Source organism: Natator depressus, chromosome 7 (genome assembly GCF_965152275.1).
Source record: "Natator depressus isolate rNatDep1 chromosome 7, rNatDep2.hap1, whole genome shotgun sequence".
Classification (NCBI taxonomy): domain Eukaryota; kingdom Metazoa; phylum Chordata; order Testudines; family Cheloniidae; genus Natator; species Natator depressus.
Window position 1 is genome coordinate 669494 of NC_134240.1, and position 13322 is coordinate 682815.

At 51.3% G+C, this 13322-nt stretch overlaps 1 protein-coding gene across 3 annotated transcripts in view; it reads left to right on the forward strand.

Annotated features, from left to right (window-relative positions):
- The first annotated feature begins 1314 nt into the window (after positions 1-1314).
- MTMR14 (myotubularin related protein 14) overlaps positions 1315-13322 on the forward strand; it is a 54967-nt gene continuing 42959 nt past the window's right edge. For 2 of the 3 annotated variants that reach the window (XM_074957255.1, XM_074957253.1), the window contains exons 1-3: positions 1443-1592; positions 1985-2133; positions 10743-10851. In XM_074957255.1, the coding sequence (XP_074813356.1) occupies positions 1458-1592; positions 1985-2133; positions 10743-10851 (393 nt within the window). In that variant the 5' untranslated portion in view covers positions 1443-1457. Of the gene's footprint in view, positions 1593-1984; positions 2134-10742; positions 10852-13322 lie in introns of all 3 variants that reach the window. The other variant, XM_074957256.1, reaches the window with a different exon arrangement.

The following is a 13322-nucleotide window of genomic DNA, read 5'->3' on the forward strand; positions in this document are numbered from 1 at the left end:
AGGGTTGGGTGCAGCCTCGTCGCTGAGTCCGTGTCCCAGGGGGAGCTGCACAGTGATCTCCCGCCTCTGTGCAGCCAGGGGCCTGTGCTCCCCCGTGCCATGCTGGAGCCTCCACATTTATTTCACAAATACAATCTGCAGAATTTTAAAATATCGTGCGCAGAATGTTTAATGTTTTGGCGCAAAATCCCCCCAGGAGTGTCCACGGACCCCCGCAGCGCAGACAGGCCCCAGTCCCGCTCTGGCATGGCCTGGGCTCCAGCCGGCCACAGAGCGAGGGCGGGACACGGACACCCGCCAAGCCCGAACCACAGGGCTGGGCTGGGGCACGACGGGGGGCTGGGGGGGCGGGCAGGCAGGGCAGAGCAGGCTGACAGGAAGCTGGGGGGCTGGGGTGATGCAGGGGGAGCCAGGCTGGGGAGCTTGGGTGGGGGGGCTGGGCTAGGGGATGCGGGGAGATCGGGGGGGGGGGCCGGTGCAGGGCAGAGTGGGCTGAGGGGAAGTGGGGGGGGCCGGGGCGATGGGGGGGGCAGGGTGGGGCGGGCTGAGGGGAAGCAGAGGGGGGCTGGGGGCCGGGGCGATGGGGGGGCAGGGCGGGGCGGGCTGAGGGGAAGCAGGTGGGGGGCTGGGGGCCAGGGCGATGGGGGGGGCAGGGCAGGGCGGGGCGGGCTGAGGGGAAGCAGGTGGGGGGCCGGGGCGATGCGGGGGGGCCAGGGCAGGGCGGAGCAGGCTGAGGGGAAGCGGCGGGGGGGCCGGGGCGATGGGGGGGCGGGGCAGGGCGGGCTGAGGGGAAGCGGGGGGGCGCTGGGGGCGATGGGGGGGCGGGGCAGGGCGGGCTGAGGGGAAGCGGGTGGGGGGCCGGGGCGATGGGGGGGCGGGGCAGGGCGGGCTGAGGGGAAACGGGGGGGGGCTGGGGGCCGGGGCGATGGGGGGGGCGGGGCAGGGCGGGCTGAGGGGAAACGGGGGGGGCTGGGGGCCGGGGCGATGGGGGGGCGGGGCAGGGCGGGCTGAGGGGAAGCGGGGGGGCGGGCTGGGGGCCGGGGCGATGGGGGGGCGGGGCAGGCTGAGGGGAAGCGGGGGGGGTGGGGCCCAAGGCGATGCGGGCGGGGTGGAGCAGGCGCCGCTGGGGTGCCCGGGCCAGCGGGGCCGGCCAGCGGGCGGGCGGGAGCCTTTCGCCCCGCCGAAGGGGGGGGCGGGGCAGCGACCCCACTAGGCGCGTGCGCGTCTATAGTGGGAGCGCCTGGTCTGGCGCGAGGTGCTCGAGTCGCGGCGTCGCGAGCTGATGACGTCACGCCAGCGCCCGGAAGGGACGGTGCCTCCCGGTCCCCTCTCGGCAGCGGATTGGCTGGGTCTACGGCGAACGTCCGGTGCGCGCCGTGGCCCCGGAAGCGGGGAGCGGACGCAGCCCGGGGGCCGAGTGCGGGCCGCGATGGGCCGGGAGCCGTGAGCGGGCGGGGATGGCGGGGGCCCGGGGCTGCCCCCAGGCGGGCTCCGGGGAGCGGGCTCTGGCCGAGCTGCTGCTCGAGTTCTCCCGGGCGCAGTATCGGGCCAAGGACGGGGGCGGCGGCGGCGGGGCCGGGAGCAGCGCGAAGGTGAGAGGCCGAGGCCAAGCCCCGGCGGGACCCGCTGCCCCGCCCCGCCCGCCGGCCCCCGAGAGCCCCGCCCCTTTGGGTGGACACCCCTCCCCCCGGCCGGGCCGGGCCGGGCCCCGAGACACGTCCCCCGCCACCCTTCCCCCGCTGTGCCGAGAGGCACCCGCGGGACCCCGCTGGCTCTCCCTGGTCTGAGAGACCCTGACGCCCTCTCCCCCTGCTGGCTGGGCGAGACCCCCTGAAAGACACCTCGCCTCCAGCTGGGCCAGAGCCGCCCCCTCCTGCCTAGGCCGAGGCCTGTGGTGGCGAGTAGAGCAGAGGTGTCCTGTGCCCTGAGGGGAGGGGGCAGCCTGAGCTCCAGCCCCTGAGCTGTAAATCTGGCTGTCTTGCAGGTGGAGAGGATTGAGAAGCGCTGCCTGGAGCTGTTTGGCAGGGACTATTGCTACAGCCTGATCCAGAATGTGAACGGGGAAATTTGTGGCCACTATCCCCGGCAGATCGTCTTCCTAGAGTACGAGAGCACTGACAGGGAGCGGAACATGTAAGTAACTCCTGCCCCGGCCTCCCTCCTTCCTGCCAGGAGAGCTGGCTGCCCGAGAGCCATACAGAGCTGCCCAAGCCCTGTGTCACCTGCAAGACACACAGACTGAGTGTGCTCCAAGGCTCCAGGTTGAGTAGCTCCAACAGGTGGCATTTCCACAGCGGGCTAGCTAGTCTTCCCATCTTACCTGCATGACTGGGCTCTTGAGAAGCAGGAGAAAACTGAAAATGCACTCTTTGCAGAGTTATAGTTGTGCCTGCACTGCCTACTGGATGTACAAACTCCCTATTTTTAACTAGGCAGGTTACCCACTAGGTTACTTTTGTCCTACAGAACTGTGTCTCTGCACCTTACTGAGAAGTTGGCAGTGGGGAGGCTGTTCCATGGTTTAGGATACTTTGCTCTAGTCCCTAATCTTGTGGAGCTTTGCAGTCTTTCTGGCGCTTTCAGAGCAGCTGCTGCCTCAAACTCTTGGGCTTTTCTGCAAGAGAAGAAATAAGCTAAATTTTTTCAGTTTGTTGGATGGGAAAAACCGAATATGTTGCAAGGCAGCTTTAGGTGCACAGCAGTTAAGGGTGGACTAATTTTTTCAGATTACACTATCTGCTGTAGGTACTGTAGCATTCTTCATATTTGTATAGAGATGAATGGTCTCTTGGTGTTAAATAAATGCTACTGGACTTTTGACCCTATTTTGGGGGGTGAGGCTGAATAAAGTGTAGGTGCAAGGCAGGAGCATGTGGATGAGAGCAGAATGCCTCTGTGAACTGTCTTGTGCCACTGACTGTGGGAGTAAGAAACTCATTGTACTTTGGGCTGAGATTGTGTCAAATCTCATCGCCAAGCACAGTTAGGCTAGGCCAGTACTTGGCTCTGAGGTCCCAAAGTGTGAATCGCTTTCAGGCAGTCAGCAAGCTGCTCTCTTTGTATGTGCGGTAGGTTTGTTATGACTGGTTATTTAAGTTCCATGGTATTTGCGCTGCCTCGTCAGATGACTGAAAATTTTCAAACATGAAAATTACTCAAACTTTTTATAATATGTTTTTGGACAATCATTTGCTGATAAAACTTGTTCGGCTTCTGGGATTCGTGGATTGGAGATAGTAATTTTGAGCCACATACAACAACCCAAACTCTGTGCTTTTATTTGTAACCTATTAGTGAATCAGCTTACTATATGTTGGAAACCATTGATTTTGACTTAAGTTATAAAGCTTTTGAAAAAGTTATCCCAGAAACTACGTGAGTGGGACTAAACGCTGTGGAGTTGGAGGTTCTAACAGTTGGGCCTAGGAGAGCTAAGTCCTTATTGGTCATACCTCTGGAAAGCACCCTGACTTGGATGTCAGTTAATATGGAAGTTACGTGGAAGAACCGAATGTTAATAGATGAAATTTCAATTACAGCTTTGTTACAGCCTATTAAATAATCCCCAGACATAGGCTGCTGTTGATGGTGAACTTTTTAATAGTGATTGGATGTGATTGAGGTGTGTGTTGTGTAACATGTTAGTCTTGTGGGGAATAAGTGAGATAAATGCTTTGCATTTGTAGAATGAAATACGAGCTCTGAAAATGGTGGCCTTGTCCTATAATTGGATAGGCTAGAAAGGAAAATATTGAATACTCCTAAGGGGAAGTCTACATGACAAAATGAAGTCAACCAAAGTTATGTTGACATACAGCAACCACAGCAATTGAGTTGCTTTTGCCTATCCATGCTGCGCTCCTCGTGTTGGTGCACGTCCTCACCAGGGGCCCTGGGAATCTGGGTATAGCAGTGCAGCTGCTGATGGTTAATTCCATACCGTGCTATAGAGGAGGGCCTGTAGTTTACAACTGTTATGATTGAAAAGACTTCTCTGTTTAAAGAAGAATTCTTCTAAGGGCTCTAAAACCCCTATGCTTACTTGCATTGTCTTGAAATTTGGTGTGCCTCATGGGAGTGCGAGGTAGGGTTAGAGATCCAAATTTGGGGTCATTTGAGCAAGTGGTTCCTGAGACACAACCCCTGAAAAAACAGGTTTTCGTAAAGTTCACACACATTCTACCACTGCGTTTTGGGGGCACCTAGCTTCTAAATTTCTAATGACTTAGGGAAGGGAGGGTGATCTGGAAATAGTGTGGGGAGGGTTATATGTTGTGTGGGTGTGGTGAGAGTGGGAGGAGACGCTAGTCTTTTCTCAGATGCTTAAAGTTCCTGTAACCACTGTAAAAAGAAAAGGAGTACTTGTGGCACCTTAGAGACTAACCAATTTATTTGATGAAGTGAGCTGTAGCTCACAAAAGCTCATGCTCAAATAAATTGGTTAGTCTCTAAGGTGCCACAAGTACTCCTTTTCTTTTTGCGAATACAGACTAACATGGCTGCTACTCTGAAACCTGTAACCACCATGTAAGCTGTCAGGGTTCCCTCCCCACTCTCAACTCTAGGGTACAGATGTGGGGACCCGCATGAACGACCCCCTAAACTTGTTTCTAGGAGCTTAGGTTAAAAACTTTCTCAAGGCACAAATTCTTCCTTGCTGCCACCGGGATTACTGCCACCACCAAGTGAGTTAGACAAAGATTCAGGAAAAGGACCACTTGGAGTTCCTGTTTCCCCCAAAATATCCCCTCACCCCCTTTCCTGGGGAGGCTTGAGAATAATATACCAACCAAATAGGTAAACAAGGTGAGCACAGACCAGACCCTTGGGTTTTTAGGACACTAAAAACCAATCAGGTTTTTAAAAAACAGAACTTTATAATAAAGAAAAAGTAAAAGAAACACCTCTGTAAAATCAGGATGGAAGATAATTTTACAGCGTAATAAGATTTAAAACACAGACGATTCCCCTCTAGGCAAAACTTTAAAGTTACAAAAAACAGGAATAAACCTCCTGCTTAGCATAGGGAAAATTCACAAGCTAAAACAAAAGATAATCTAACGCATTTCCTTGCTTTACTTACAATTTTTGTAATCTAGATGCTTATTTCAGGAAGGGTTTTAGGAGAGGTTTTTTTTTTCCTGCCCTGGTCTCGCTCTGTCCCGGAGAGAACAACAAAAGACCACACAAACAAAACCTCCCCCCACAGATTTGAAAGGATCTTCTTCCCTTATTGGTCCTTTTGGTCAGGGGCCAACCAAGTTATTTGAGCTTCTTAACCCCTTACAGGTAACGGAGGGATTTTATGCTACCCGTAGCTGTATGTTTATGACATAAGCAAACTGTCAAGTTCTTGGGACATAGCCCACAGATGAGGACTTTTGACATTGGCCCTGTTAGCAATTGCATGCTACCCACACTTCAAAGCACAGTGGTTATCCCCACTCCACTAGAAGAAAGTACACCGAGGGAGGTGGGCACCTAGCAATCACCTAGTGTCTTTGTGGCCTACTGGGACTCAGAAAACCGGGGCTGTGTTCCTGGCTCTGCCACTGGCGTGGAGGTTGACTTTGGTGAAGCACTTCATTTCTTTGCCTCAGTTTCCTCATCTGTACCACAGAGATGTTTCCATCCTTTGGAGCTACTGATGAAAAGTTCTATACAAGGGTTAGGTATGATCAACTGGTCACAGCAGAGTCTCAGTTGCAGACCTACAAGAGAATTACAACTGCCTAAATGTCCGCAAACTTCTACCCACAACACACTTTCTGTTATAACTCTCTGCCCCCACCCCCCAAAAAAACAAACCCCAAACCACCCACCTAGGAAATTCACTGGCAACAAACATTGTAACATACAGTTAAGGTTGTCCAATGGTATATTGTACCATTCCAGAAGATTGAGTTGAGCAAATCTCAAACCTCTGAAAACCGGGACATATAGAGTGAAGGTACATAGACACACAACTTTAACTCTGCCCTAATTGAGGTAATGCCCCAATGTGCTCATAACACATACTTACAATCTGCCTCTGCCCTGTACTGAGCAGCAGCTACCTCACCTGTCCTATGCTCAAATACTCTGCCTACTCCACAGACAGTACACCGTATCTGCTAATTGTTACAACCCCGTCACCCTTGTATGCACAATGCCATCTAATGCTTTTCACTTACCCACAGACCATGCTCCTCTCCCACCTAACTGCTGCCAAGCCCATGACTCACATAGCACAGTGCTGAGATGAGGCATACTGGATCTCTCAAGGTACATGTGTACCTCTTTCGTGTCATCTCTCTCCCCCCACCAACGTGAGGGGGTCAGGAAGAGGGGCTCACACACATACTGCCCCCAAGATCACTTCTTATCATAGTCCCAGCTCTTCTATCTAATGCCTATACCTAACACAGTGAATGCAGCTGGAGTGCATGCAGATAAGTGCCAGTGGCCACTGCCAGCTCCAGTGGGGGCAGAGTTAAGGTTGCATAAGCATTTACCTTAACTCTCTATTTCCTGGTTTTTGGAAGTTTATTTTGCGGAGCTCGACATTCTGAAAGGACACGAGATACCACCGGGCACCTGAGCTCTGCATGAAGAAAGCTTTTTTAGTCTGTGAAATTAGTTCCTGACTCTGTGAATTTTCACATTACACATCCAGTTTAAACAAGGTGCGCTATGAACTCTTTCAGCATACACATTCCTGATGTATACGTCTCGGACGCTGTCTGTCCGACTGTGTTAGGTGATGTCTCATTTGACTGTATTGCCAACCCGATGTAGGAACCATAAAGGATAGTGGGAATTTTAGGGACGTTACCTTAACTGATTGCTTCTAGCCTGTCAGGATTACATTTTTGTTTTGGAAAATGCTGTAGTGGCATACCTGTGCAGAAAGGCTATATATTACCTCCGCAACCCATCAGGTAACAGAGGCTTTTACTTTGGGAATTTTATTAACTGCCAGGTTTAAATTGGGTTGTCATTAAACTGTGTATTGGGCACAGTCTTCTCTGCCACCGGGCTCTCCCCTCTGTACCCCTCCGGTGTGCAGTAGAGGAGCGCACTCTGAGGTACATGAGAAGGTGCTTGCCTTGCAGAGCTCCTACTCTGTGTTGAAACAGGGACCTCGTCTCTGCAGAGTCTCTTCTGGGCAGATACATCTTTCGGTAACTTTTCCCTGTACGAAGGTTCACACAGGCTTACCCACTGTTATGTATAATTTTGCATGTTGGTATTTTACTAACTTCCCCTAGATGGCTGTGCATGCAAACCATTAAAGAATGGCAACTACTTGGGTTTTTTTAATTCTTTAAAATCCTCTGCATATCAAAATTCTTTGTAAGTGGAGAGCTGAAATAAAGTTGTCTTTGAGAAGAATATGAAAAATGTTTAATACCGACCACAAACTCTACCCATGGATCATTTTGAGTCATCCAGAACCCATTGAGGAGTAGCTTCATATTCTTATAAACCCTAGACTCTCATGTGGGTGTAAGTGACAGAGGTTTAGCTTGTGGTCGATGTGTCTTCAGGACTAAAACTTTTGGGATTTCAGTTTCGCTTTAACTGGATAGCTGAGTGCAGCCTGGACAGTGGAATTGCTTCTCTAGATGCTTCATTAATCTAATTACCTAGCACTCCAATTTCCAGCCAGTTTTAGACTGTTGATAAGTCTAATTATGCTATAATGTACATGCACAAGTCATCAACGTTAAAGTCCAGTGAGCATTCAGGCTTGAGTTCTCTCTTTTTTGATCTGTGTACATAAATGCAGCCTGAACAGTGGGTGTGAGGGTTTGGGTTTTTCTGAGGAAAAAATAGTGTGAAAATAGAGTGGATTTTTTACAAGGCATGGTCATATCATTTACTAGTGCCTTAAACTAGTGAACTGCGATGCTGCTGCAGCCAGTCTATAGCAGGCTATTCTGATAGCCATGTAAGAAACAGACATGCCCAAACGTGCCCAGGCAGGTATATTACATCTGGGTCCGACCATTTTCTCAATGCCCTACTGAAAGGGGTTGTGTGTGGTCTCTGCCCAAAGCTAGGAACTAGCCGACTGTAATGGTTAGTGCAAGGTGTTTGTATGGAGAGCAATTGTGGAGTTGTGTAACGTAGGATATTCTGTTCCAAGTCTGCCAGAAGAGAAACCTGTCACCTGCGGAGGGGCATTCTGAGAGCTGACCCAATCAGCCTGGATACGTCTACATTGGAATAAAAGACCTGTGGCCCGGCTGCGGCTGGCACGGGTCAGATCGCTCGGGCTCATGGGGCCTGGAGTGTGGGGCTAAATGTTCAGGCTTGGCCTGGAGTGCAGCCTTTGGTACCCTGCCCCCTCATGGGGTCCCAGAGCTCGGGCTGCAGCCCAAATCCGAAAAGCTACACTGCAATTTTACATCCCCACAGTGTGAGGCCTGGTCAGCTGACCCAGGCCAGCCGTAGCCATGCCAAGGATCTCCTGTCCCATGAGAACAATGACCGTCCCTGGAGACAGCCTCTCTGTACTAGATGCAGGCTGGAGATTTACAAAGGCAAACTAAACCCAGGAGAGCTCTCGGAAGAGGGGGGCCCTGGTCTAAGAAACAATAGCTTGTGAGTGTCTAAGCGCAGAAGAAATGGCCCACATGGTTATCCGTTACAGGAGGAGACTCTGTGAGCAGGGGTGGAGGGGTGACATGAAAAGTGGGTCCCACCTTGAGCTGGACAGGTGCTGCAAAGACCACCCTTGGGTGAGAAATACCTTCTGAGACGGGTTAGTAACTTGGTAATAATTATAGGCTAGAGATTGCAGTTTGTTTTTTCTGTAATCTTATGTTCCAAATCCTTATACTCATTTATACTGGAATCTCGAGGTCAAGCGCTATCACATACCCATCCGTTTGGTTTCACTACAGACTTGTCTAAGTGCCTTGTGCTAAGGAGAGGGTTGCACGGAGGTGAAACCAGTGAGCTGGGAGGCTTGCTTCCATGGAGGCAGTGGATTGGTGCATGTTGCAGGTGTCCAGAATAGGGGATTGGGCTCTCAAGTGTAACAAGGTGGGGTGTGTAAATTACTAGCCTGAATGGGGAAAGAGTGGAGCTCCAGGGGCCAGAAGCAGAACACCTGTGTCACTAGCAGCCAGTGGCAGGGGAGTGTTTTCTTTGGTGGGCTTCCAGCCCTTCACGGCCACCTGCTCGCAGCGGGAGGATCTGCCCCAGACACGTCAGGTAAACCCGAAACAGTGTCACGCTGTGACCCAGGGACCTCTTTGGCATTGGGCCCAGGAGTGCCTGAGGGTTACAGAGATCCCCTGGGATTGGTGTCTACCTGCTAGTCCCCCAGGGAATGTCATGGAAGGTCTCCAACGAAAGCCTGTGTCTCACTGGTCAGCGAAAGCATTGCGAGAGGTGTGTGCCCTTAATGTGTAAGAAGATATATGTATATACGGGAAATTATGTCCTTAGGGCCTTGTAATTCTAGGCAGGTCACTCAAAGGTAGCGTGCTTTGAGACAACCGTTGCCAGACAGGAGGGGTAGATGTTTATTGCCCTAGCTAAGCACTGAGTACCAAAGTGTGTTGTGTTACAGTAGACCTTTGTTAGCATCCTAAGTCAAATGCTAATGGCGATCTTGTGGAGATTTCAGAAGGAAATTAACAGGGAGAGGTAAACAGCGGGACATGGGGGAGGGAATTCTGTTTTCAGGTGAAGGTCAGATGTTTGATCTGATATTTCTCGGGGTGGAAAACACACACCCTGGCATCCTTCACCAAGGAAATAAATTGACAGTGGGTTTGCTTCATGAAAAGGGGATCTCAGCCAGGCTTGTCTGAAAATGCTGCGAAGAAGTTTGGGTGAGAAATGTTTTTGGACAGGAGGAGAACTTGTTAGGTGAGTTTAAACCATAGAAAGTGTGGTATGAGTTTATCTATTTAACCTTTGTTTCCAATACAAAAGAACCTCCGAGTTTAACACAGTACTGTACTGTATTTGCTTTTTTTGGGTCTCTACTTCTGGTTCCAAGTGAGGTGTGTGATTGACTGCTCAGTTCATAACTCTGGTGTTTGTAACTCTGAGGTTCTTCTGTATTTGTTTTCTATTTCATGAATCTCTGTTCTTTGCTAAATAAACTTAAACTTGCTTTCTCTAAACACACACCACTTAGATTTGTTTAAAGTGGAGCTGTAATCTAAGGTGGGCTAATAAGCTGTTGCATCCTGTTCCTTTGAGAAAGCGGTTCTGGTAATTTGTGTGTCTGGTGGAGCAGGGGTTGGGCTCTCCGGGGCTGTTTGGAGGACTTGGAGTATATATCTATCGCTTACCTGTAGAGGGGCAGCAGAGCTGAGGCTGGGGGTGACAGAGGAGTGTTTGTGCTTCTGTGCCTAGGGTTGTCAGGGACCCGACCCCTGGCAGGTGCAGACAAGATGCTCTCACACTCAGGGCAGGTGGTAGCAAAGTGCCTCACAGCCTTGTATATACCCCCAGGAGCATCGCATGTGGCAACAGACTTTCTGCACACCTGATCCTGCTGCAGTGAGTGTCTTCAAGAGCAAACCAGGCCGGTGCTTTTCAGCAGCAAGAGATTGACTCAGGTGGTGGGAGCACATCCATCTGATTACAAGCCAAGCAGTTCCTCAAAGAGTCCCCTGGCTCCTTGACTTCATAGCTGGCTTTTCAGCTAAAGGGATGTGGGTGCTGAGATTGTAGCCAAAATGTGACCACCGTGATGATATGAGATAATGGGGACTCTTCTCTCTGTTTGATAGGTTTGAGAGCACTGTGCAGGTCAGCAAACTGCAGGACCTCATCAGCCGCAGTAAGATGGCCAGATGTAGAGGACGATTTGTCTGCCCAGTCATTCTGTACAAGGGAAAGGTAAAGCTGCATAAGCACATTTGTCTTTGTTTGCTTTAGCTTCAGGAATGTCCTTTCTCCCGGCATTCTGAACAGTGTTTACTGGAGCTGTGCAGAGGCAGGTCTTTATGGGCCATCAGCTCTCCTGCCCCCTCCGTGTCTATTCCTGGGCACAGACTAAAGAGTCTGATAAGGTGCCTTGGAGCAGTGATGGAGATGATCACTGCTTGGTGCTCCAGGCCCCAAACAGGTGGGATTTGTGCTAGGACCCTGGAAGCTGGGGTTAGGGGGAAGCACTGCTCTTGGATGGAGCTCTTACACTCACTCTGAGAACAGCATTGGAGATTATAACAATGTACTGCTTCATCAAGCAACCATTCTAGTGTGCCAGGGTGCCAAACAAAGCCTCATCTGGCATCTCGCTGATTGCCAGATTCTTCCTGAAGAGCTAGGGAAATTTCAGGGGAGGGGGTTGAGAGGGAGGATTACCCTTCTCTGTAGCCCTGTCTTTGCTGGAAACGTACTCTCAAATAGTTTTATTTTGGAGGTGTGCCTCAGAGGTTGTTCCTGACCAGATTAAGTAGCTTGCTGTATATGCAGTGGAGGAAGGCAAGATCATAGAGATGGCCTAATGGAGCTTTGTCTCCAGCGTCCCTGATTCTTGTATTTCCATTATCCCAAGGGAGCTAGGACTCTTGCTTTTCATCTCTTGCACTGGGACGGAAAGGGATTATGGGGCTACTGGAGGGATGAGCTCTATGGTCTGAAGTGGCCAGTGTAGGGAATGACATCCTGAACTTCTGCTTGACAGCAGTGATGGGGCTGGAAGTACAATGAAAGTTCAGACTTCAGTGTAATTGTAACGTTCCTTAATTGGCAAAGATCAAAGAGATCATGCAATAGTGATGTTTTTGGAAAAGACGTTACATAGAAGGGAGTTTGTGGGAACACTGTACGTACCACAGTTCTTCTTCGAGTGATTGCACGTGTCCATTCCACTGTAGGTGTGTGCATGCCTTGTGCAGAGTTGTCAGTGATTTTTCCCTCAGCAGTACCTGTTGGCAGCGTGAGCACCCTTTGGTACCTCATGCTACTGCACGTGGGTATAAAAGGCCACACTGCCCCCGACCTGCCTCAGCTCCTTCCTACTGCCAGTGACAGTTGTTGGAACTATGATCTTAGTGTCTACATGTCTTCGCTCCGTTAGGGTACATGGTGCCTGTGGTGTTAGTTTTCAGTCTTGTCTGGTATATCTGTAAATAGTTGGTTACAAGATTAAGTTTAGAATAGTATTTGTTAGCTTAGGGTTACCTGTGCCTGGTTGGGTGCCGGGCTCAGTACCGGACTGATGGCCCATTTTTTTGGCGTCGGGGCCTGCTGTTCATGTAACAGGTCTATGCTAGTGAGCAATCCACACCCCAGCTGCATTTAGTGTTGGGGAGAAGTGCATGAAAATGACAAATGTCACCTTTGTAGAGGGTTCAAACCCCACTCGAGAAAGGAGAGGGCTGCCAGTCTCAAGTACCTGCTTATGGTGCCTGTGCTTCGTCTGCCGTCGGAACCTTCCCACTCCGAATGGGTACTGAGCACGTCCACGTGTCACAGCTGGAGCGTGGGTGGTCTGACCTAGTGGTCAGAGCAGGAGTTGGGCCGGGTCAGATGCCAGGAGGTCAGAGTCCAAAGCAAGCCAGAGGACAAAATTGAGAGTCAGGTGTCAGGAGGCAGGCAGGATCAGGTTACCAGGAGGTCAGTAGCAAGGAGCAGGAGCTGGTATTGTAGGGGAAGCAACCCGAAGCAGGGGGATCCCAGTTGCATAGACAATTTCCTGTTCCTGTGCTGGGTTTATACAGAAGCTGTGAACTAGTCAGGACCCCCAGCTTTCTGCCATTTGGAGTCCAGGACTGGAGCCCTCTGTCAGAGCTCAGCCTCTATTCTGGCAACTGTTAGCAGGTCCCTGGGTGCCAGGTTGGAACTTACTAGCTCCAAAGAGCCCTCAGGACCCAGATTCAAGAGCCACAGCTCCTGATATCAAGTTGGTTTGGAGTGCTCCCCCGCGACTGAGTGCACGGGTAGATCGGCATTGCTGGTGCCTAAGAAGAGACTGCGTAAGTCTCTTAAAGACTCTGTACTGGGGCTTTTGACCCTACTAAGGAGGCACCAAGTGGATGCAAGGCCTCGGAGGGGCACTTAGTCATGTCCCCAGGAGTAATCTGTGAGCCAGGAGGGATTGCAGGCTCCAGACCCCAGGAAGGGTCTGAGACGCTCTCCAAAGGATGAGCAGGCTCAGGAGCCCTTTCCAGGACCGTCTACAGCCAAGGCTTTTGAGGCAGCCAGGGACTTGGTGCTGGCTTCTCGTGTGACTCAGGAGCCTTGCGTAGTACCTGTACTGGAACTACGTGCTCCTGCAGTCCCAGCTCCAGCCCCAGAGCAACACTGGTGCCGGCAGCTTCTACTCTTGCGGCACCTCTGTGTGGGAGTCTGTCGAGAGGTGA